At 54.0% G+C, this 21,094-nt stretch overlaps 1 protein-coding gene across 1 annotated transcript; it reads right to left on the bottom strand.

The window, feature by feature from the left end:
• Positions 1-475: 475 nt before the first annotated feature.
• On the bottom strand, positions 476-20,431 carry TPGS1 (tubulin polyglutamylase complex subunit 1). Its single transcript, XM_029050580.1, has 2 exons — positions 19,843-20,431; positions 476-1,156 (listed from the first exon to the last, which is right to left on the bottom strand). The coding sequence occupies exons 1-2, from the start codon at positions 20,319-20,321 to the stop codon at positions 628-630; spliced, it is 1,008 nt and encodes a 335-aa protein (XP_028906413.1). The 5' UTR covers positions 20,322-20,431; the 3' UTR covers positions 476-627.
• Positions 20,432-21,094: the final 663 nt, after the last annotated feature.

Here is a 21,094-nt window from a genome sequence, read left to right as displayed (position 1 = left end):
TGGGGCCCCGGGAGGGGAAGCTACCCAGAAAATGGACATCAGTGGGCGGGTTTTACGGAGAGTTTATTAATCTGAGCCTTCGAAGGGGAGAATGTTCACTGAGGAAATACGAGGGGCTGCCAGCTGGAGATGGGCTGTCTGGAGGTGGGCTCAGGAGAGCCCCTGCCCTCCCTCGTCCCCAGCTCAGCCCATTAGCCAGCTGGTCACCCACTCCAACCCCAGCTCCTCCGTTCTCTTTCTCCCTGGGGGCCGAGGCAAGTGCAGGAAGGTAGCCACAGGATTAACCCAGGGAGAACTGGGGGCTGGGACGGGGCCCCCACCCAGATGAGGAGGGTGCCCCGTGGCACTCCCGCCGCCCTGGAATCTTTCACCGGCCGCTCCGCCAAGGAGCCATCCCACCCCCCCCCACGGCCTGCAAGGTCAGCCCCAGTCGGGAGCGTCCGAGAGTAAGGACCGGGGGGGGGGGGGGGGGGGGGCGGGCCGGGGAGCAGTGGGCTGATGGCCCTCCCCTCTCCGCCAACTGACGAGCTGAGGTAGGGCGGGACACGTCGCTCAGGCACCCAACGAGCCCCGGATCCCCGCCTCAAGCGCCCGACCCGGACTGGGCAGTCCGGGAGTCGGGCGGAGTCAGTCGACGGGCCTGACCTTGGCGAGGAACAGGGCAGCGGCCTTCTCCAGGAACTCGTCCCGCGGCATGGCCGAGCGGCGCTTTGGGCCCAGCAGGGCCTTGTCCATGGCCCCGGCCAGGGCGTCCGGGCCCAGCTTGGAGCTGGCCTCCAGGTAGTGCACCGGGACCGAGAAGCTGCCGGTACCCAGTGCCTCCTCCAGCGTGTCCAGCACCGCCCGGCACACTTGGGGGTCTGCCCGGCCCGAGTCATCCAGGACGGCGTAGAGGGCTCCGGCCCGGGCCAGGAACTCCAGGAGGACGAAGCAGGTGAGCATGCCGGATCGGAAGATGGCGAAGGGCACCGCCTCGTGGTCCCGGCACTGGATCTTGTCTAGCAACGGCGCCACGATGCAGTCGGGGGCCTGGCCGTCCCGGCAGATCCGTTTCAGCAGCTCGCTGTAGGTGCGCCCGTCCAGTCCCGGCTTCTTCTTCCAGTCGCGCACGCTCAGGCACTCGTAGGCCACGCTGACGTTGTTGTTGAAGGCCGTCCTGCCGGGGACAGGGAGCCGCGAGAAGGGGGTTAGCGCGCTCCTGGGGCCATCGGCTAGCTGGAGCCCTCTCCCCCAAACCGTCTGACAATCATCAACTCTAACTCTTCCTTAACTCCCATTCTCTCCTGGACCCCCTCCGATCTGGCTTCCGTCCCCTCCACTCTACCGAGACTGCTCTCTCTGAGGTCATCCATGACCTCCTTCTTGCCAAATCCAATGGCTCCTATTCTATCCTAATCCTCCTTGACCTCTCAGCTGCCTTTGACACTGCTGACCATCATCTTCTCCTCCATACCTTATCTCACCTTGGCTTCACGGACTCCGTCCTCTCCCGGTTCGCCTCTTATCTCTCTGGCCGGTCATTCTCGGTCTCCTTCGCAGGCTCCTCCTCCCCCTCCCATCCTCTAAGTGTTGGGGTTCCTCAAGGGTCAGTTCTTGGCCCTCTTCTGTTCTCCATCTACACTCACTCCCTCGGTGAACTCATTCGCTCTCACGGCTTTGACTACCATCTCTATGCAGATGACACGCAGATCTACATCTCTGCCCCTGTCCTCTCCCCGTCCCTTCAGGCTCGCATCTCCTCCTGCCTCCAAGACGTCTCTACCTGGATGTCTGCCCGCCAGCTAAAACTCAACATGGCCAAAACTGAGCTCATCTACCCTCCCAAGCCCTGTCCTCTTCCTGACTTCCCTAGCACCGTGGACGGTACGACCATCCTTCCCGTCTCTCGGGCCCGCAACCTCGGTGTCATCTTTGACTCGGCTCTCTCGTTCACCCCACACATCCTATCTGTCACCAAAACCTGCCGGTCTCACCTTTATAATATCGCCAAGATCCGCCCTTTCCTCTCCACCCAAACGGCTATCTTACTGTTACGGGGTCTCGTAATATCCCGGCTGGATTACTGTGTCAGCCTTCTCTCCGATCTCCCTTCCTCCCGTCTCTCCCCGCTCCAGTCTATTCTTCACTCCGCTGCCCGGCTCATCTTCCTGCAGAAACGCTCTGGGCGTGTCACTCCCCTTCTTAAAAACCTCCAGTGGTTGCCCATCGACCTCCACATGAAACAAAAACTTCTCACTCTAGGCTTCGAGGCTCTCCATCACCTTGCCCCCTCCTACCTCTCCTCCCTTCTCTCTTTCTACCGTCCACCCCGCACGCTCCGTTCCTCTGCAGGCCACCTCCTCACCGTCCCCCGTTCTCGCCTATCCCGCCGTCGACCCCCGGGCCACGTCCTCCCGCAGTCCCGGAATGCCCTCCTTCCTCACCTCCGCCAAACTAATTCTCTTCCCCTCTTCAAAACCCTACTTAGAGCTCACCTCCCCCAAGAGGCCTTCCCAGACTGAGCTCCCCCTTTTCCCTCTGCTCCCTCTGCTCCCCCCCACCCTCCCTTTCACCTCCCCTCAGCTAAGCCCTCTTTTTCCCCCTTTCCCTCCGCTCCTCCCCCCTCCCTTCCCCTCCCCCCAGCACTGTACTCGTCGGCTCAACTGTATATATTTTCATTACCCTATTTATTTTGTTAATGAGATGTACATCACCTTGATTCTATTTATTTGCTATTGTTTTAATGAGATGTTCATCCCCTCGATTCTATTTATCGCTATTGTTCTTGTCTGTCTGTCTCCCCCGATCAGACCGTAAGCCCGTCAAAGGGCAGGGACTGTCTCTATCTGTTACCGATTTGTACATTCCAAGCGCTCAGTACAGTGCTCTGCACATAGTAAGCGCTCAATAAATACTATTGAATGAATGAATGAATGAATGAACTCTAAGCTCAAGGGCAGTGAGACTGGCTTCTCCTAGCTCCGGTATCATTGCCGATGGTATCGAGCGAGCGCCTACTGCGGGTAGAGCCCTGGGCTAAGCGCCTGGGATGGTCCAGTGGGACCGACCCTGCGCTCGGTAGGGTGCGGGTATCCGCTAACCCTATTGTACCGTACTCTCCCAAGTGCTTACTACGGTGCTCTGCACACTGTAAGCGCTCAATAAATACCACTGATCGATCGAGACAGACGACCGAAGTGTTGCTGGTCCCCTCCGTCCTCGGGGAGGGGGGTTGGGGGGGAGCCAACACACCCTCCCTGTCTGTTGCCGCCCGGGGAAACGGGCCAAAGGCGGTGTGGGGAAGGGGGGACCCCGCTGCTCTCAAACACCCATCCACTGCAACCAGAGAGGGAGGAGGCGATCGCCACAATGGGAAGAGCCAGCTGGAGGCCGCTTGGGCTTGGGCCCCCACGTCAGGCCGGCCCAAACCACCGACGGGCCCCTGCACCCGGCCTGGCTCGGCCTGACCGCCCGGGACTCCCCGCTGTCTGCGAGCCGGGGATCCTCGGCTTTTCCCGCTCCATGTGCGGCAGTGTCTCTCATCCAGAGAGACCTATTTATTTCTTTATATTACTGTCTGTCTCTCCTCGCCCCTCTAGACCGTAAGCTTGTTGGGGGCAGGGAATGTATCTGTTTACTTCATTCAATAGTATTTACTGAGCGCTTACTATGTGCAGAGCACCGTATTAAACACGGTAGTAAACACTGTACTGTTTACTGTTATATTATACTCTCCCAAGCGCTTATTACAGTGCTCTGCACCCGGTAGGTGCTCAATAAATACGACTGACTGACCTGTGGTGGCCCTCCCCACCACCAGCCAGTGCCTTGAACTTGGTCTCTCTGGACCAGCCCTGGAATCAGTTGGGGTTCGCTATCCCGTCCAGAGATAACAGAGAAGAAGCGTGGCCTAGTAGAAAGAGTCCAAGCCTGGGAGTCAGAGGACCTGGGTTCTCATCCCAGCTCCGCTTCTTGCTCGCTGAGTGACTCTGGGGAAGTCGCTTTACTGGGCCTCAGTTTCCTCATCTGTAAATTGGAGATTCATTACTTGTCCTCCCTCCTATTGGGACTGGGAGACGGACTGTGTCTGACCTGATGAACCTGCATCTCCCTCAGTGCTCAGCACAGTGCTTGTCTCATAGTAAGCACTTAAATACCGCAATAATAATAATGATGACTATTACTGTCATCACTGACTTCCTGAGGAGCTTTCAGGACCCTCCTGCGTGGTGAGTGTGGTCCAGGTAAGAAATTCCACATCTCACCTCCTCCAGCAAGCCCTCCCCAATTAACTGTAAACCACCCCAAACTGAGAAGCAGCACGGCCTAATGGAAAGAGCATTGGCCTGTGAGTCGGAAAGACCTGGGTTCTAATCCTGCCTCCGCCACTTGTCTGCCCTATGACCTTAGGCAAGTCACTCTACTTCTCGGTACCTCAGTTAATGGGAATTAAAACTGTGAGCCCTGTGTAGGACAGGGGCTGTGACCAACCTAATTAACTTGTATTTACCCCAGTGCTTAGTACAGTGTCTGGCACCGGTAAAAAAAAAACAAAACAAAAAACAAAGGTCATCTCTATTCAACAGCAACCTAACGTATACATTTTTACCTATACTCTCCCCCTGCGCTTGTGTGAATATGCATCATCAATTGTACAGTCAATCATTGATTCTGGTTACTCTATTTGTAAATCTGTCTGGGTCTGTCTCCCCCATTAGAGTGGAAGCTCCTTGAGCACAGGCAATGTGCACCTTGCGTTTCTACTATACTTTCCCAAGCGCTTAGTACAAAAGTATTTTGTACTAATACAGAGAAGCAGCGTGGCTCAGTGGAAAGAGCACGGGCTTTGGAGTCAGGGGTCATGAGTTCGAATCCCAGCTCCGCCACTTGTCAGCTGTGTGACGGTGGGCAAGTCACTTCACTTCTCGGTGCCTCAGTTCCCTCATCTGTAAAATGGGGATTAAGACTGTGAGCCCCCCGTGGGACAACCTGATTCCCCTGTGTCTACCCCAGCGCTCAGAACAGTGCTGTACACATAGTAAGCGCTTAACAAATACCAACATTATTACTTTACTAGAGCTAAAGACAGGTTCGAGCTTGAGGGAAAATCATTATTGGCAATCAGCATTAATGAGTTTCCATCAGATAATAAAATAGCATCAGTATCGGCTGAAAAGAACATGCTGGCACTCTGACTCAGTTCTCTCCTGGGTCTGCTTCCTGCCTCTCCATCTGCTCCTTTTTAGCCTCCTCTCCCTCCCCTCCGCCTTTAACTGGGGCCAGAGAGGGAAGGGGTCCCCCAGGCTTCCGGCTCTGCACCCACCCTCTCGGGGGGCTGATCTCTTGGGTGGCTCCAGCTCCTACATCTGGGCAGGCGACCCCAGCCCCGACCCCTCTCTCCTGCCCTCTCCGGCCCCCATCACCTCCTGCCTCCGGGCCATCCCCACCTGGATGTCTGGCTGCCACCGTCCACGGAGCCGTCACCAGCCCGACCCCCTACCTTCCCTCCCCCCACCCCCACCCAGCTTTCCCATCGCAGTCGGCGCCACCAGCCCTTCCCCATCCCACCAGCCTGCAGCCTTGGGGTCACCTCTGACTCCTTTTGGCTATTTACCCGTCCAATTCAGGTGGTCTCTAAACCCCACCAGTTCTTCCTCTCTGATATTTCATGGTTCTGCCCCTTCCTGCCCCCTCTTCCCTTCTTAGTGCCATCAGCCTGGTCCAAGCCCTCGTCACCTCCCAGCTGGATTACTGACTGCAGCAGCCTCCTTGCTTCCAGACTCCCCCGTCACGGGTCAGTTCTGCACAGTTGCTCACCATCTCCTCAAGACGCCAATCGGAGCCCGTCACCCCCGCCCCCAGTGGTGTCGTATTGGTAGCTATTAAGCACCCAGTGAGTGAAATACACTGTAGTGAGCACTCAGGAAGGGGCCAGAGAAGCACGAAACATGTTGCCTGCCCTCGACGGGCTTATACTCCAACGAGGGAGACGGGCAGAAAAAGCTTTACAGCAAAATGATAACAAAGAGATGAAACGTTCAGTTGAGATAGTAAGGGAGGTGGCTGTTGAACCAACGGGACACGGAGGGGTTGGGGATGAGTCGCGGAAGGGTGGTTGGAGGAGGTGGGATTTCAGGAGGGGTTTGAATGTGGGGAGGGAGGGAGTTCCAAGCCAGGGGAAGCGCTTGAACAAGTGGAGTAGCGGGTGAGGACAGTCAAAACGTAAAGCAGCCAGGGGCTGTGCTTGATGAGGAGGGTGATTGGCAAATGGTTGGGGAGATTGTGTGCCAAACACTGTTTCCAGAAGACCATCTGGTTGGCAGCGTGGAGGCTGGACTGAAGCGGGTAGAGTCTCAAGACAGGGAGGCCAGGGGGCAGGCTGATAGAGCAGTCTAGCCATAACGATAATAATTGCGGTATTTAAGCGCTTATTACGTCCCAAGCACTATCTAAACCCTGGGGTAGATACAAGATAATCAGAGGTCCCCTGTGGGGCCGACGGTCTAAATAGGAGGGAGAACAGGTATTGCAGATGAGAGAACTGAGGCACAGAGAAGTGAAGCGATTTGCTGCAGCCGGCAGACAAGTGGCAGGGGCGGGATGAGAACCCGGGACCTCTGACTCCCAGGACCGGGCTCTATCCAGCAGGCCACTCCGCTTCCCATGATATGACAAGAGCCGGAACCAGGGTGGCAGCCGGGTGGGCGGATCCACACAACGTTTCTGAGGAAGAACCGGCAGGACCTGCAAGTTGATTGGACGTGTGAGCCGGACGACGGTGAGGAACCCAGAGGGACATCGAGGTGCGGGTATCGGTTTTAGGCCGGGAGGTGGTGGTGGAGGAGTCATCGGTGGACGTGGGAACCTTCCCACCTCACCTCCCTAATCTTCCACTCCCACCCGGCCCACACACGTCACTCCGTTTATTCCCTGGACGAACGGCACCGTGCAGCTCTCTCGGGCTGGCTTTGAGTCCGACGAAACAGAGAGAAGCAGCACAGCCTAGTGGACAGAGCCCGGGCCAGGGAGTCAGGAGACCTGGGTTCGAATCCCAGCTCCACCAGTGGGCTGCTGGGTGACCTTGAACGAGTCACTTCATTTCTCTGTGTCTCTGTTTCCTCATCTGTGAAATGGGGATAAAAGTGCCCGCTCTCCCTTCCCTCTTAGACTGCGAGCCCCGTGTGTGATAGGGGCTGTATTTGATCTTATCTACCCCAGTGCTCAGTACAGTGCTGGCACATAGTAAGCGCTTAACCAATACCAAAATGACTACAATGATCACAGTAATTGTGGTATTTGTTAAACGTTTAATATGTGCCAGGTACTCAACCAAGCACTGAGGTGGATACAAGCAAATTGAGTTGGACACAGTCCAACATCCCATGTGGGGCTCACAGTCTTAATCCCCATTTTACAGATGAGATAACTGAGGCACAGAGAAGTGAGGTGACTCGCCCAAGGTCACACAGCGGACATGTTTACTTGCCTGTTTACTTGTTTTAACGTCTGTCTCCCCCCTTCTGGACCGCAAGCCCGTTGTTGGGTAGGGATTGTCTCTGTTGCTGAACTGTTCTCTCCAAGCGCTTAGTGCAGTGCTCTGCACACAGTAAGCGCTCAATAAATACGATTGAATGAATGAAAGTGACGGGGCTGGGATTAGAACCCATGGCCTTCTGACTGCCAGGCCCGTGCTCTATCCGCTAGACCATGTTGCTGCCCCAATTATCTTCTCTCCTCCGGCATGTCCTATTGGTGACTTCTTCCAACCACCTCCTGCCTAGTGTCTCAGCTGCTTCTCCCCTCTGGAACTCTCTTTTTTTTTTTTAATGGTATTTGTAAAGTGCTTTGTCTGTGCCAGGCACTTTACGAAGTGCTGGGGTAGATACAAGCTAATCAGGTTGGACACAGTCCATGTCTCACATAATAATAATAATAATAATAATGTTGGTATTTGTTAAGCGCTTACTATGTTCAGAGCACTGTTCTAAGCACTGGGGGAGATACAGGGTAATCAGGTTGTCCCACGTGAGGCTCACAGTTAATCCCCATTTTACAGATGAGGTAACTGAGGCACAGAGAATAATAATAATAATGTCGGTATTTGTTAAGCGCTCACTATGTGCAGAGCACTGTTCTAAGCGCTGGGGTAGATACAGGGTAATCAGGTTGTTCCACGTGAGGCTCACAGTTAATCCCCATTTTACAGATGAGGTAACTGAGGCACAGAGAAGTGAAGTGACTTGTCCACAGTCACACAGCTGACAAGTGGCAGAGGCGGGATTTGAACCCATGACCTCTGACTCCCAAGCCCGGGCTCTTACCACTGAGCCACGCTGCTTCACGTGGGGCTCACAGTCTTAATCCCCATCTGGCGAAGGAGGTAACTCAGGCCCAGAGAAGCCAAGTGACTCGCCCAAGGTCACGGAGCAGACAAGTGGCAGAGCTGGGATTAGAGCCCAGGTCCTTCTGACTCCCAGGCCTGTGCTCTTTCTACTCGGCCACGCTGCCTCAATTTGCTAGCTCCCTTCCACTGAACCCTGTCCCCTCCCTTCCCCAGACTCACTTCCTGGGCCGGCACCGGCTCAGCCTCCTGCAGTGACATCCACGAGGCGAGGTTCCCTCATGACCTTGAGGTCGGCTGCTTCCTTTTCCCGGTTTTGTTCCCTTTAAATCAGGCAGAAGTCTGGAGCCCGTGATTTTACAGATGGGTCCTGTGTCCCTCCCTCCCCCCCACCCCCCCGGCCTCTTCCGTGTCTGGAAGGTGGCTCCAGACTCTACGCTCGAGAAGCAGCGTGGCTCAGTGGAAAGAGCATGGGTTTGGGCGTCAGAGGTTGTGGGTTTGAATCCCGGCTCTGCCACTTGGCAGCTGTGTGACTGTGGGCAAGTCATTTAACTTCTCTGTGACTCAGTTACCTCATCTGTAAAATGGGGATTAAGACCGTGAGCCTCATTTGGGACAACCTGATTACCCTGTATCTAAATACCAACATTATTATTTACAAACCACCCCAAGACGTACCGTCTGCTCCAAAAACCTTAGGGTCAGAGTCCGCTTTGAAACTCCAATCAATCGGACGTATGTAAGCTCGTGGGCAGGGAAAGTATCTACCACCTCTGTTATGGTTTACTCTCCCAAGTGCTTAGTACGGTGCTCTACACACGGTAAGCGCTCAATTCATTCAGTCGTATTTATTGAGTGCTTACTGTGTGAAGGGCACTGTACTAAGCGCTTGGAAAGTACAATTCGGCAACAGAGACAATCCCTACCCAACAAAGGGCTCACAGTCTAGAAGGGGGAGACAGACACAAAACAAAACAAGTAGACGGACATCTATACCATCAAAATAAATAGAATTATAGATATATACACATCATTAATAAAATAGAGTGATATGTACAAATATACACAAGTGCCGTGGGGAGGGGAAGGGGGTAGCGCAGAGGGAGGGAGTCGGGGCGATGGGGAGGGGAGGAGGAACAGAGGAAAAAGGGGGGGCTCAGTCTGGGAAGGCCTCCTGGAGGAGGTGGGCTCTCAGTAGGGCTTTGAAGAGGGGAAGAGAGCTAGTTTGGCGGATGTGAGGAGGGAGGGCATTCCAGATCGATAAATACGGTCGGTCGATTGAGCTCTGGGTGCCGAGCACCGTGTTAAGCACTTGGGAGCGTATAATACGCAATCCCTGCCCACAAGGAGCTGACGGTCTACAGGGGGAGACAGATAGTAAAATAAGTTACAGGTAGGGGAAGCAGCAGAGTATATGGATATGAACATAAATGCTGTGGAGATGGAAGTAAGAAGGGGAATATCAAGTGCTCAGGGGTACAGACCCAAGAGCACAGGTGACACAGAAGGGAGGTCGAATAGTATGGGGAGATGAGATTCATTCGATCGTATTTACTGAGCACTTACTGTGTGCAGAGCACTGTACTCAGCGCTTGGCGCGTACGATTCAGCAATAGAGACAATCCCTGCCCACAACGGGCTTCCAGTCTAGAAGGGGGGAGACAGACATCGAGACAAGTAAACAGGCATCAATAGCAGGCCTCTTGGAGGCGATGTCATTTTAGGAGGGCTGTGTGAAATGGGGAGAGCCATGGTTTGTCCACTCCATAGGATCTGGCCTGGCCCGAGAAGGCACGCTGATTCATAGTGCCCAGACGTTTCGCCACCTGGCTGGGAGAGGGTAGGTGGGCCCATCTGGCCCCGGGTGTGGGCCGCGGGGCCGAGGGTAGTGACCCGGAAGTTCGGGGAGGAGGCTGCCAAACCCAACCGGGCCGCCCAGCGATGGGCCACGAGAGGCCGTTTCTGGCATGGCCGTGCCGGCGGATTTCAGCCGGGCTGGAAACTCCCATCAACCCAGGTCGGATGGGGCTCCGGTCCTCCGCCGCCAGAGCACTGGCGCATGCCCTTCCCTTCTCTCCTAGCCCCATTCCCCCTCCCTCTCTTTCTGGCCCTGCTCTATCCCACCCCAGGGCCCGGACTTCTGATCCTCTCTCCCCATCCCAGCTGAGGGTGGAAGTGGCCAGGACTCAGACCGGGAGGGCAGGCCCCAGTGTAAAACCGTCCTTCCTCCGTTCTCACTGCCAGATCCCTCACCAGCTCCCCCCCCCCACCCAACGACACCATCAGGGGGGTTGCAGACGGACCCCAGTGCTCAATGCCTGCATGCTGCGGGGAGTGAGTCACAGGGAAAGGCCTCCACCCTGAGCATCTTGTTCTCTACACACTTGAAGCTAAGGCGGCGCACGCTCCGCCGACGCCCTGGTGTGGAAATGTACCGAGCGGGGAAACGTTCGGCAGCCCGGATCTGTAACCACGGCGACCGCTCTTGGATCAAGTGGTGGGAGAGGGGGGAAACAGGGGGGTGGATGTTCATAGAGAGATTTGGGCTTTGCTCGTGGAAATGGGAATGAACCCTTCTGGGGCCGAGGGGTGGGGGTGGGGAGAGGCAGGATTGGGATGGAGGCGGGTTTTTTTGGGGGGGGGGGGGGTGTCAGGAGAGAGCAAGGGAGAGGGATGGTCCCAAATGGGCCGCAGTTCCTGAGCAGATGCAGGAGCCCAGAAAAGCCGAACCCTTAAGTAGTTTCAAGTGATGACGAACCCCATTGACGTTTGTAAATGGACGGCATTGCGGCTTGACAACAAATCAGTTATGGCTTTACACCGCTAGCCTCCTTTAAAGCACTAGCTCCAGGGGTGCAGGCACCCGGCAGCCCTGGAGAAGTGAAAAAAACAATTTTAAAAGCCGCGGAAGGCAGGGCCACGGGGGAAGGGATCGTGCCTACCGGCTCTCCCAAGTGCCTAGTACAGTGCTCTGCACCTGGTAAGCGATCGATAAATTCCATCAAAGGGTCGATTTACTACTGAAGAAATTCAAGTCAGCTACCCTACCCTGGAACCTCTGGAACCCGACAGACGTACGAGAATATAGTTATGTTTAACAGTGGTACTTAATGAGTGATTACTGTGGGCAGAGCAGTGGAATAAGCACTTGGGAAAGTACAACACAGCTTAGTGGATAGAGCATGAGCCCGGGAGTCGGAAGGTCACAGGTTCTAATCTCTGCTCTGCCACCTGTCTTCTGCGTGACCTTGGGTGAGTCACTTCACTTCTCTGGGCCTCAGTTACCTCATCTGTAAAAATGAGGATCGAGACTTTGAGCCCCACGTGGGGAAGGGGACTGTGTTCAAGCCAAATTGCTTGCATCCATCCCAGCGCTTAGTACGGTGCCTGGCGCATAGTAAGTGCTTAACAGATATCATAATTGTTCATCCTCCTCATTATTATTATTATTACTACACAGTAGAGTTAGTAGACAGGATCCCTGCCTACCAGAAGCTTACAGTCCTGACTCGGGTCCCTCCCTCGCTTGTACAGGCGGAGAGTGTGGCGTTCTCAGTGCTCGGTGATCTCTGCTCTGGGCTCGGTGGGGTGCTCTTTGGCCTGTTCCAGCCAGCGGGGCGTGTGATTCCCGCAGCAGTTCTGGCTCGCCAGCAGGACATGGGCAAAGCCCCACAATTCTCGGGTAATCTCGGAACCCTGTAGATGGTGAACCAGTAAGACGAGGGTGTTCTGTAGGCACATCTCCTCCAAGAGGCCTTCCCTGACTAAGCCATCCTTTCCTCTTCCCCATTCCCTTCTGCGCCGCCCTGACTTAATAATAATAAATAATGTTGGTATTTGTTAAGCGCTTACTATGTGCCGAGCACTGTTCTAAGCGCTGGGGTAGACACAGGGGAATCAGGTGTCCCACGTGGGGCTCACAGTCTTAATCCTCATTTTACAGATGAGGTAACTGAGGCACCGAGAAGTTAAGTGACTTGCCCAAAGTCACACAGCTGACAAGTGGCCGAGCCGGGATTCGAACCCATGATCTCTGACTCCAAAGCCCGTGCTCTTTCCACTGAGCCACGCTGCTTCTCTAACTGAGGCACACAAGGAAGTAGACTTGCTTCCTTTATTCAGCCCCACAGTGCTTACATCCCTGTCATTTATTTGTATTGTCTGTCTCCCCTTCTAGACCGTAAGCTCGTTGTGGGCAGGGAATGTCGGTTATTTTAATAATAATGTTGGTATTTGTTAAGCGCTTACTATGTGCAGAGCACTGTTCTAAGCGCTGGGGTAGACACGGGGAATCAGGTTGTCCCACGTGGGGCTCACAGTCTTAATCCCCATTTTACAGATGAGGTAACTGAGGCACAGAGAAGTTAAGTGACTTGCCCACAGTCACACAGCTGACAAATGGCAGAGCTGAGATTCGAACTCATGACCTCTGACTCCAAAGCCCGTGCTCTTTTCCACTGAGCCATGCTGCATTTTGTTATTTTGTGCTCTCCCAAGTGCTTAGTACAGTGCTCTGCACACAGTAAGTGCTCAATAAATATGACTGAATCACTGAATGAATGAATTACAGTCTAGAGGGGGAGGCAGATATTAAAATAAATCATAGGCGAAAAGGCAGAGACCCGCAAAATGGCAAAGTACTCGGACCTGATGACAAACCTGCTGAGCTCTTCTGTAATTGACTCAGCACAGTATTCTGGGTCATCTGGGGGAAAATGGCACATCTAACCTCGTCGTGTGGCCTAGTGGAAAAAGCAGAGGCGCCCCACCCTCAGCCCCACTCCACTTATGTACCGAGCCGTAATTTATTTATTTCTTTTAATGTGCGTCTCCCCCTCTAGACTGTCAGCTTCTTGTGGATGGGGAACGTGTCTATCAACTCTGTTGTGCTGTTCCCTCCCAAACGCTTAGTACAGCGCTCTGCATATAGTGAGAGCTCAATAAATATCACTGATGAGACCTGGATTCTAATCCCGGCTTTGCCACCTGGCCGCCCTGTTGACCTTGGGCAAGTCGCTGCACTTCTCTGTCCCTTGGTTTCCTCATTTGCACAGTGGGGACAAGATAGATACCTGCTAATTAACTGCAGTATTTATTATTATTAATACTACTACTACTACTAAGTGTGGTATTTGTTAAGTGCTTACTATGTGCCAGGCACCGAAATAAGCAGTGGGGTAGGTACAGGCAAATTGGGTTGAATACAGTCCCTGTCCCCCACGGGGCTCACAGTCTTAATCCCTATTTTACAGATGAGGTAACTGAGGCACAGAAAAGTTAAGTGACTTGCCCAAAGTCATGCAGCAGATACGTGGCGGAGCCGGGATTAGAACCCAAAACCTTCTGACTCCCAGGCCCGTGCTCTATCGGCTAAACCGTACTGCTTTTCCTAACAGTTGTTAAGCCCTTACTACTTGCCTTGCAAGCACTGTACTAAGCACTGGGGTAGATCAGATATAGTCCTTGTCTCACGTGGGGCTCACAGTCTAGGCAGAAGGGAGAACAAGAAGTTAATCACCAAGATCCGTCCTCTCCTCTCCATCCAAACTGCTACCTTGCTGGTACAATCTCTCATCCTATCCCGACTGGATTACCGCATCGGCCTCCTCTCTGATCTCCCATCCTTCTGTCTCTCCCCGCTCCGTTCTATACTTCACTCCGCTGCCTGGATTATCTTTCTACAGAAACGCTCTGGGTATGTCAAGCCCCTCCTCAAAAACCTCCAGTGGTTGCCCGTCAACCTTCCCATGAAGCAAAAACTCCTCACTCTTGGCTTCAAAGCTCTCCATCACCTGGCCCCCTCCCACCTCACCTCCCTTCTCTCCTTCTACAGCCCGCCCAGTACACTCCGCTCCTCTGCCGCTAACCTCCTCACGATGCCTCGTTCTCGCCTGTCCCGCAGTCGACCCCCGGCCCGTGTCCTACCACTGACCTGGAATGCCCTCCCTCCTCACATCCGCCAAACTAACGCTCTTCCCCTCTTCAAAGCTCCTCTGAGAGCTCACCTCCTCCAGGAGGCCTTCCCAGACTGAGCCCTCCCTTTCCCTCTGCTCCTCCTCCCCTCCCCATTCCTCCTCCTCTCTCCCTCTGCTCTACCCCCTTCCCCTCCCCACAGCACTTGTGTATATTTGTATAATTATTACTCTATTTTATTAATGTTGTGTATAAATCTATGATTCTATTTATTGATTGATTTTGATGGTATTGATGCCTGACTACTTGTTTTGTTTTGCTGTCTCCCCCTTTTAGACTGTGAGCCCGTTGTTGGGCAGGGATTGTCTCTGTTGCCGAACTGTACATTCCAAGCCCTTAGTACAGTGCTGTGCACACCGTAAGCGCTCAATGAATACGACTGAACGAATAATGCCCATTTTTACAGGTGAGAAAACCGAGGCCCACAGAAGTGAAGTGATTTGCCCAAGGTCACAAAGGAGACAAGTGGCAGAGCTGGGATTAGAACGTAGATCTCCCGACTCCCAGGCCCGTGCTCTTTCCACTAGGCCACGCTGTCCCCTGCTCTCCCTCCCTATTAGACTATGAGCCCCATGTGGGATAAGAGCTGTGACCCATCTGCTTATATTGGACCTACCCCAGCATTTAGTACAGTGCTTGGCACATGTTACGTGCTTAAACATCACAATTATCACTATTATTGTTGGTTCGGGAACCTATCCCCGCCCCACCCTTTATGGCATCGTTCCTAACGGGAAACAGGTTCCGACTCACAACACTCTGAGCTTGTTGTGGCCAGGGAATGTGTCTGTTTATTGTTATACTGTATTCTCCCAACCGCTTAGTACAGTACTTTGCACACGGTAAGCACTCAATAAATACGACTGAATGAATGATTTAAGGCACAGCCTCCGGAGACCAGTTGGGTCTAAAGCTGAGACTGGTCTGTAGAAGCTTTTCTGAAGCCACGTACTGATGGAGCACGGGCCAGGGAGTCAGGTCATGGGTTCTTATCTCAGCTCAGCCACTTGTCTGCTGTGTGACTCTGGGCAAGTCGCTTCACTTCTCCGGGCCTCAGTTACCTCATCTGTAAAATAGGGATTGAGACTGTGAGGCCCACGTGGGACAGAGACTGGGTCCAACCTGATTTGCTTGTACCTCCCCCAGCAATTAGTACAGTGCCTGGCACATCGTAAGCGCTTCACAAATTCCATAATTATTATTACCTGGGACGAGGCGGGAGGGAGGTGGGAGTGGGGGACGAGGAAGAGGTGCCACAAGAAGGTAGCTCTTTGAGGTCAGGGATCGTGTCTATCAATTCTGCCGTACTGTACTTTCCCAAGTGCTTCGTACAGCACTCTGCACACAGTAAACACTCAATAGATACCGTCGACTGACTTTCACTTCGCTAGAAGTAAATCAACCCATCGAGGCCATTTTTAGAGCACTTACTGTGTGCCGAGCTCTGTACTGTAGAGTTGGTAGCCACCACCTTTCCCCCTTCCCTCCCTCAAAAACTTCCAATGGCTCCCCATTTCCTTCAGCCTCAAGCAAAAACTCCTTACCATTGGCTTCAAGCTCTCCACCGGCTTTTCCCCATTTTACCTATCAGCTACTCCTCAGCTCGCCTTTTTACTGGACTTCGCTCTCGACTCTCCCGCCTCCAACCCTTCACTCACACCTACTCCCCTGCCCGGAACCCCTTCCTTCCTCCAAATCCGGCAGGCTAGGGCTTTCCCCATTTTCAAAGCCCTCTCTAAATCCCATCCCTTCCAGGAAGCCCTCCCGATGCAAATCATGTCAATCCAACACCCACCCTTGGCTCTTAACATATTCAAGGGTACATTTATTATTTTTTTTATTAATGGAATTTGTTAAGCCCTTACTATTACGTGTCAAACGCCGCTCTAAGCACCGGGGTAGATACAAGGTAATTAGGTTGGCCACACACTCCCTGTCCCATATGGAGCTCACAGTCTAAGTAGGAGAGAGAATAGGAGAACTGAAGCACAGAGAAGTTAAGCGACCTGACCGAGGTCACACAACAAGCAGTTGGCGGAACTGGGATTAGAAGCAGAGTGGCTTAGAGGAAAGAGCATGGGCTTGGGAGTCAGAGGTTGTGGGTTCTAGTCCCAGCTCCTCCATTTGTCAGCTGTGTGACTTTGGGCAAGTCGCTTCACTTCTCCGGGCCTCAGTTACCTCATCCCTCAAATGGGGATTAAGACTGTGAGCCTCACGTGGGACAATGTGATTACCTTGTATCTACCCCAGCGCTTAGAACAGTGTTTGGCACATAGTAAGCGCTTAACAAATACTATCCTCATCTGGAAAATGGGGATTCAATACCTGTACTCCTTCCTACTTAGAATATGAGCCCCGGGTGGGATCTGGTCATCTCATATCTGCTCCAGCGCTTAATACAGTGCTTGGCACATAGTAAGCACTTAAATACCACAAACATTATTATGGTTGCACCTCCTCCAAGAGGCTTTCCCCAACTAAGTACCTCATTTCCCCTACTCCCTATCCTTTCTGCTTCACCTATGCAGTTAGATCTGTGCCCTTTAGGCACCGATAGTCACCCCACCCTCAGCCCCACAGCACTTTTGACCATATCCGTAGTTGATTTTAATGTCTGTCTCCCCCTCTGGACTGTAAGATGCTTGTGGGCAGGGACTGTGGAGTTTTTTTGTTGTCGGTTTGTTTTTTTTAAATGGTATTTGTTAAGCGCTTACCTGCCTTAAGGTAAGGACATCTCTACTTGGATGTCCTCCCGCCACCTCAAACTCAATATGTCCAAAACAGAGCTCCTTATCTTCCCTCCCAAACACCTGTCCTCTCCCAAACTTTCCCTTCACTGTAAAATGGCATAACCGTCCTTCCCGTCTCACAATCCCGTAACCTTGGCGTCATCCATGACCCCGCTCTCTCATTCAATCCACATGGCCAATCCGTCACCAAATCCTTTCACGTCTCACCTTCACGTCACCAAGATCCGCCCTTTCCTCTCCATCCAAACCGCTACCACATCAGTACAATCACTCAGCCCATCCCGCCTAGATTACTGCATCGGCCTCCTTTCTGACCGTCCAATCTCCTGCCTCTCCCCACTTTAATCCGTACTTTACTCCGCTGCCCTGACTATCTTTCTACAGAAACGTTCAGGGCACGTCGAGCCCCTCCTCAAAAATCTCCAGAGGTTGCCTATCCATCTCCGTATCCAACAAAAACTCCTCACTATTGGCTTTAAAGCTCTTTATCACCTCGCTCCCTCCTTCTACATCCCAGATCACACACTCCACTCCTCTGGTGCTAACCTTCTCACTGTGCCTCGATCTTGCCTGTCTCCCTGCCGACCCCCCGGCCCACGTCCCACCTCTGGCCTGGAACGCCCTCCCTCCTCAAATTCATTCATTCATTCATTCAATAGTATTTATTGAGCGCTTACTATGTGCAGAGCACTGTACTAAGCGCTTGGGATGAACAGGTCGGCAACAGATAGAGACAGTCCCTGCCGTTTGACAGGCTTACAGTCTAATCGGGGGAGACGGACAGACAAGAACAATGGCACTAAACAGCGTCAAGGGGAAGAACATCTCGTAAAAACCGATGGCAACTAAATAGAATCGAGGCGATGTACAATTCATTAACAAAATAAATAGGGTAACGAAAATATATACAGTTGAGCGGACGAGTACAGTGCCGTGGGGATGGGAAGGGAGAGGTGGAGGAGCAGAGGGAAAAGGGGAAAATGAGGCTTTAGCTGCGGAGAGGTAAAGGGGGGATGGCAGAGGGAGTAGAGGGGGAAGAGGAGCTCAGTCTGGGAAGGCCTCTTGGAGGAGGTGATTTTTAAGTAAGGTTTTGAAGAGGGAAGAGAAATCAGTTTGGCGGAGGTGAAGAGGGAGGCGTTCCAGGACCGCGGGAGGACGTGACCCAGGGGTCGACGGCGGGATAGGCGAGACCGAGGGACGGTGAGGAGGTGGGCGGCAGAGGAGCGGAGCGTGCGGGGTGGGCGGTAGAAAGAGAGAAGGGAGGAGAGGTAGGAAGGGGCGAGGTGATGGAGAGCCTTGAAGCCTAGAGTGAGGAGTTTTTGTTTGGAGCGGAGGTCGATAGGCAACCACTGGAGTTGTTTAAGAAGGGGAGTGACATGCCCAGATCGTTTCTGCAGGAAGATGAGCCGGGCAGCGGAGTGAAGAATAGACCGGAGCGGGGCGAGAGAGGAGGAAGGGAGGTCAGAGAGAAGGCTGACACAGTAGTCTAGCCGGGATATAACGAGAACCCGCAATAGTAAGGTAGCCGTTTGGGTGGAGAGGAAAGGGCGGATCTTGGCGATATTGTAGAGGTGAAACCGGCAGGTCTTGGTAACGGATAGGATGTGTGGGGTGAACGAGAGGGACGAGTCAAGGATGACACCGAGATTGCGGGCCTGCGGGACGGGAAGGATGGTCGTGCCATCCACGGTGATGGAGAAGTCTGGGAGCGGACCGGATTCTGATCCTCCTTGACCTCTCTGCTGCCTTTGACACTGTCGACCATCCCCTCCTCCTCCATACCTTATCTCACCTTGGCTTCACGGACTCTGTCCTCTCCTGGTTCTCCTCTTACCTCTCTGGCCGATCATTCTCGGTCTCCTACGCTGGAGCCTCCTCCCCCTCCCATCCTTTAACTGTTGGAGTTCCTCAAGGGTCAGTTCTTGGCCCTCTTCTGTTCTCCATTTACACTCACTCCCTCGGTGAACTCATTCGCTCTCACGGCTTTGACTACCATCTCTACGCAGATGACACGCAGATCTACATCTCCGCCCCTGTCCTCTCCCCCTCCCTTCAGGCTCGCATCTCCTCCTGCCTCCGGGACGTCTCCGCCTGGATGTCGGCCCGCCACCTAAAACTCAACATGAGCAAGACTGAGCTCCTCATCTTCTCAAATCTGCCTGACAATCACTCTTCCCCCCTTCAAAGCCCCACCGAAGGCACACCACCTCCAGAAGGCCTTCCCAGACTAAGCCCCACTTTTCCTCAGCTCCCACTCCCTTCCACGTTACCATGACTCGCTCCCCTAGCTCTTCCCCTCTCTCCCCGTCCCACAGCACTTATGTATATATGTACAATTTTATTTATATTGATGCCTGTTGTACTTGTATTGTTGTCTGTCTCCCTCCCTCTAGACTGTGAGCCCGTTGTGGGCAGGGACTGTCTCTCTTTATTGCTGTACTGTACTTTCCAAGCTCTTAGTAGTGCTCTGCACACAGTAAGCGCTCAATAAGTACGACTGAATGAACGAACGAATGTGCCAGGATTAGAACCGAGGCCCGTGCTCTTCCCACTTCCCGCTGTCCCTGCAGACAGCAAGCGCTCGATGGACCGCCGCAGGTGGCCCGATGGCTTCAATGTGCCAGTCACTGTACTAAGCACGGGCCAACGGGCGAAGACTACGCGGCCCAGCCTGCAACGGGGCGATTCGCTCACGGCGGTACACGAGAGGCCCCGCGCGATGCCTGCCGGGAACCGAAGTCCCGGCGGCCCGGCCCCTCCCGGCCCCTCTCCTCTCCTCCCGTCCCGTCCCGTCCGCACCTCTGGGAGTGGTGAGCCAGCCGCAGGTGCCACAGGGCCCAGCCGATGCGTTGCTGGGGGGCGAGGAGCTGCCCCGCGGGCTCCCCGACCCCCCCGTAGGCCAGCGAGCTCAGGCCCAGGTTTTCGAAGTAACGGGCCAAGAAAGGGAGCGGCTCCTCGGGCCGTGCCTCCAGCACCTTCAGCAGCGCCGCCCGCAGCATGTCCGTCACCCCGCTGTGGCGCAGAAACTCATCCTCGCTCTCCGCCGCGGGCCCCCGGCCCGGCGCCGCTCGGTTCGCCTCCGGATAACCGGCAACCGGCGCGGCGGGGCGCCGCTTCTCCACCGCGGCCATCTTCACTGTGGGCGACGGAGCCGGAAGGGCGAGCGGCCTGGCGGAGGCCTGCGAAACGGCGAGGCGCCATCTCGTCTGTGGGCAGGGGGCGGGCCTCGTCGGCCAACCGGAGCCCGCCACGGACGTAATTATCCTCTGGGGAGTCATCCTCCCCCGCCCCCAAGCTTGGCTACGGGGGGCAAGCTTTCCCTTTAGCGGCTGAATGAGGCCAATGCTGGCCTGAGGCCCCCGGCGGCCATCTTTCCAGTAGGCCGAGTGCTCCGCCTCCCCCGCCCCCCCGCCGCTTCCCCTTAGCAACGGCTGCTGGCTGTTTGGTCGTCAGGGACGCCAGTTTTCATTCATTCATTCATTCAATAGTATTTATTGAGCGCTTACTATGTGCAGAGCACTGTACTAAGCGCTTGGAATGGACAAATCGGTAACAGACAGAGACGGTCCCTGCCCTTTGACGGGCTGACAGTCTGATCGGGGGAGACAGACAAGAACAATAGCAATAAATAGGATCGAGGGGAGGAACATCTCATTAAAACAATAGCAAATAAATAGAATCAAGGTGATGCACATCTCATTAACAGAATAAATAGGGTAATGAAAATATGTTCAGTTTTGTATTGCAGCCCCCCGGTGGTGGATTGAGCTAGCTGATCCTGTTGCTAGGATGACATTCCCCCACTTAGCCGTCAAATTTGAATTCGTGAAATTGATTAACACTCCGCTGCGAGATAATGATAATGTTGGTATTTGTTCCCCCGCACTTACTAGGTGCGGAGCACTGTCCTAAGCGCTGGGGGAGATACAGGGGAATCGGGTTGTCCCACGTGAGGCTCACAGTCTTCATCCCCATTTTGCAGATGAGGTCACTGAGGCACAGAGAAGTGAAGTGACTCGCCCGCGGTCACCCAGCTGACAAGTGGCAGAGC

Source organism: Ornithorhynchus anatinus, chromosome X1, assembly GCF_004115215.2.
Source record: "Ornithorhynchus anatinus isolate Pmale09 chromosome X1, mOrnAna1.pri.v4, whole genome shotgun sequence".
NCBI lineage: Eukaryota > Metazoa > Chordata > Mammalia > Monotremata > Ornithorhynchidae > Ornithorhynchus > Ornithorhynchus anatinus.
This window is presented reverse-complemented; position numbering and strand designations above follow the sequence as displayed.

Excerpts from the sequence above, each read along its gene's own strand:
- TPGS1 (XM_029050580.1), bottom strand. The coding sequence starts at position 20,321 with ATGACTCCCCAGAGGATAATTACGTCCGTGGCGGGCTCCGGTTGGCCG. Across the intron at positions 1,157-19,842 it reads CTGGCTCACCACTCCCAGAG|GACGGCCTTCAACAACAACG; the intron begins GTGCGGACGGGA and ends TGTCCCCGGCAG.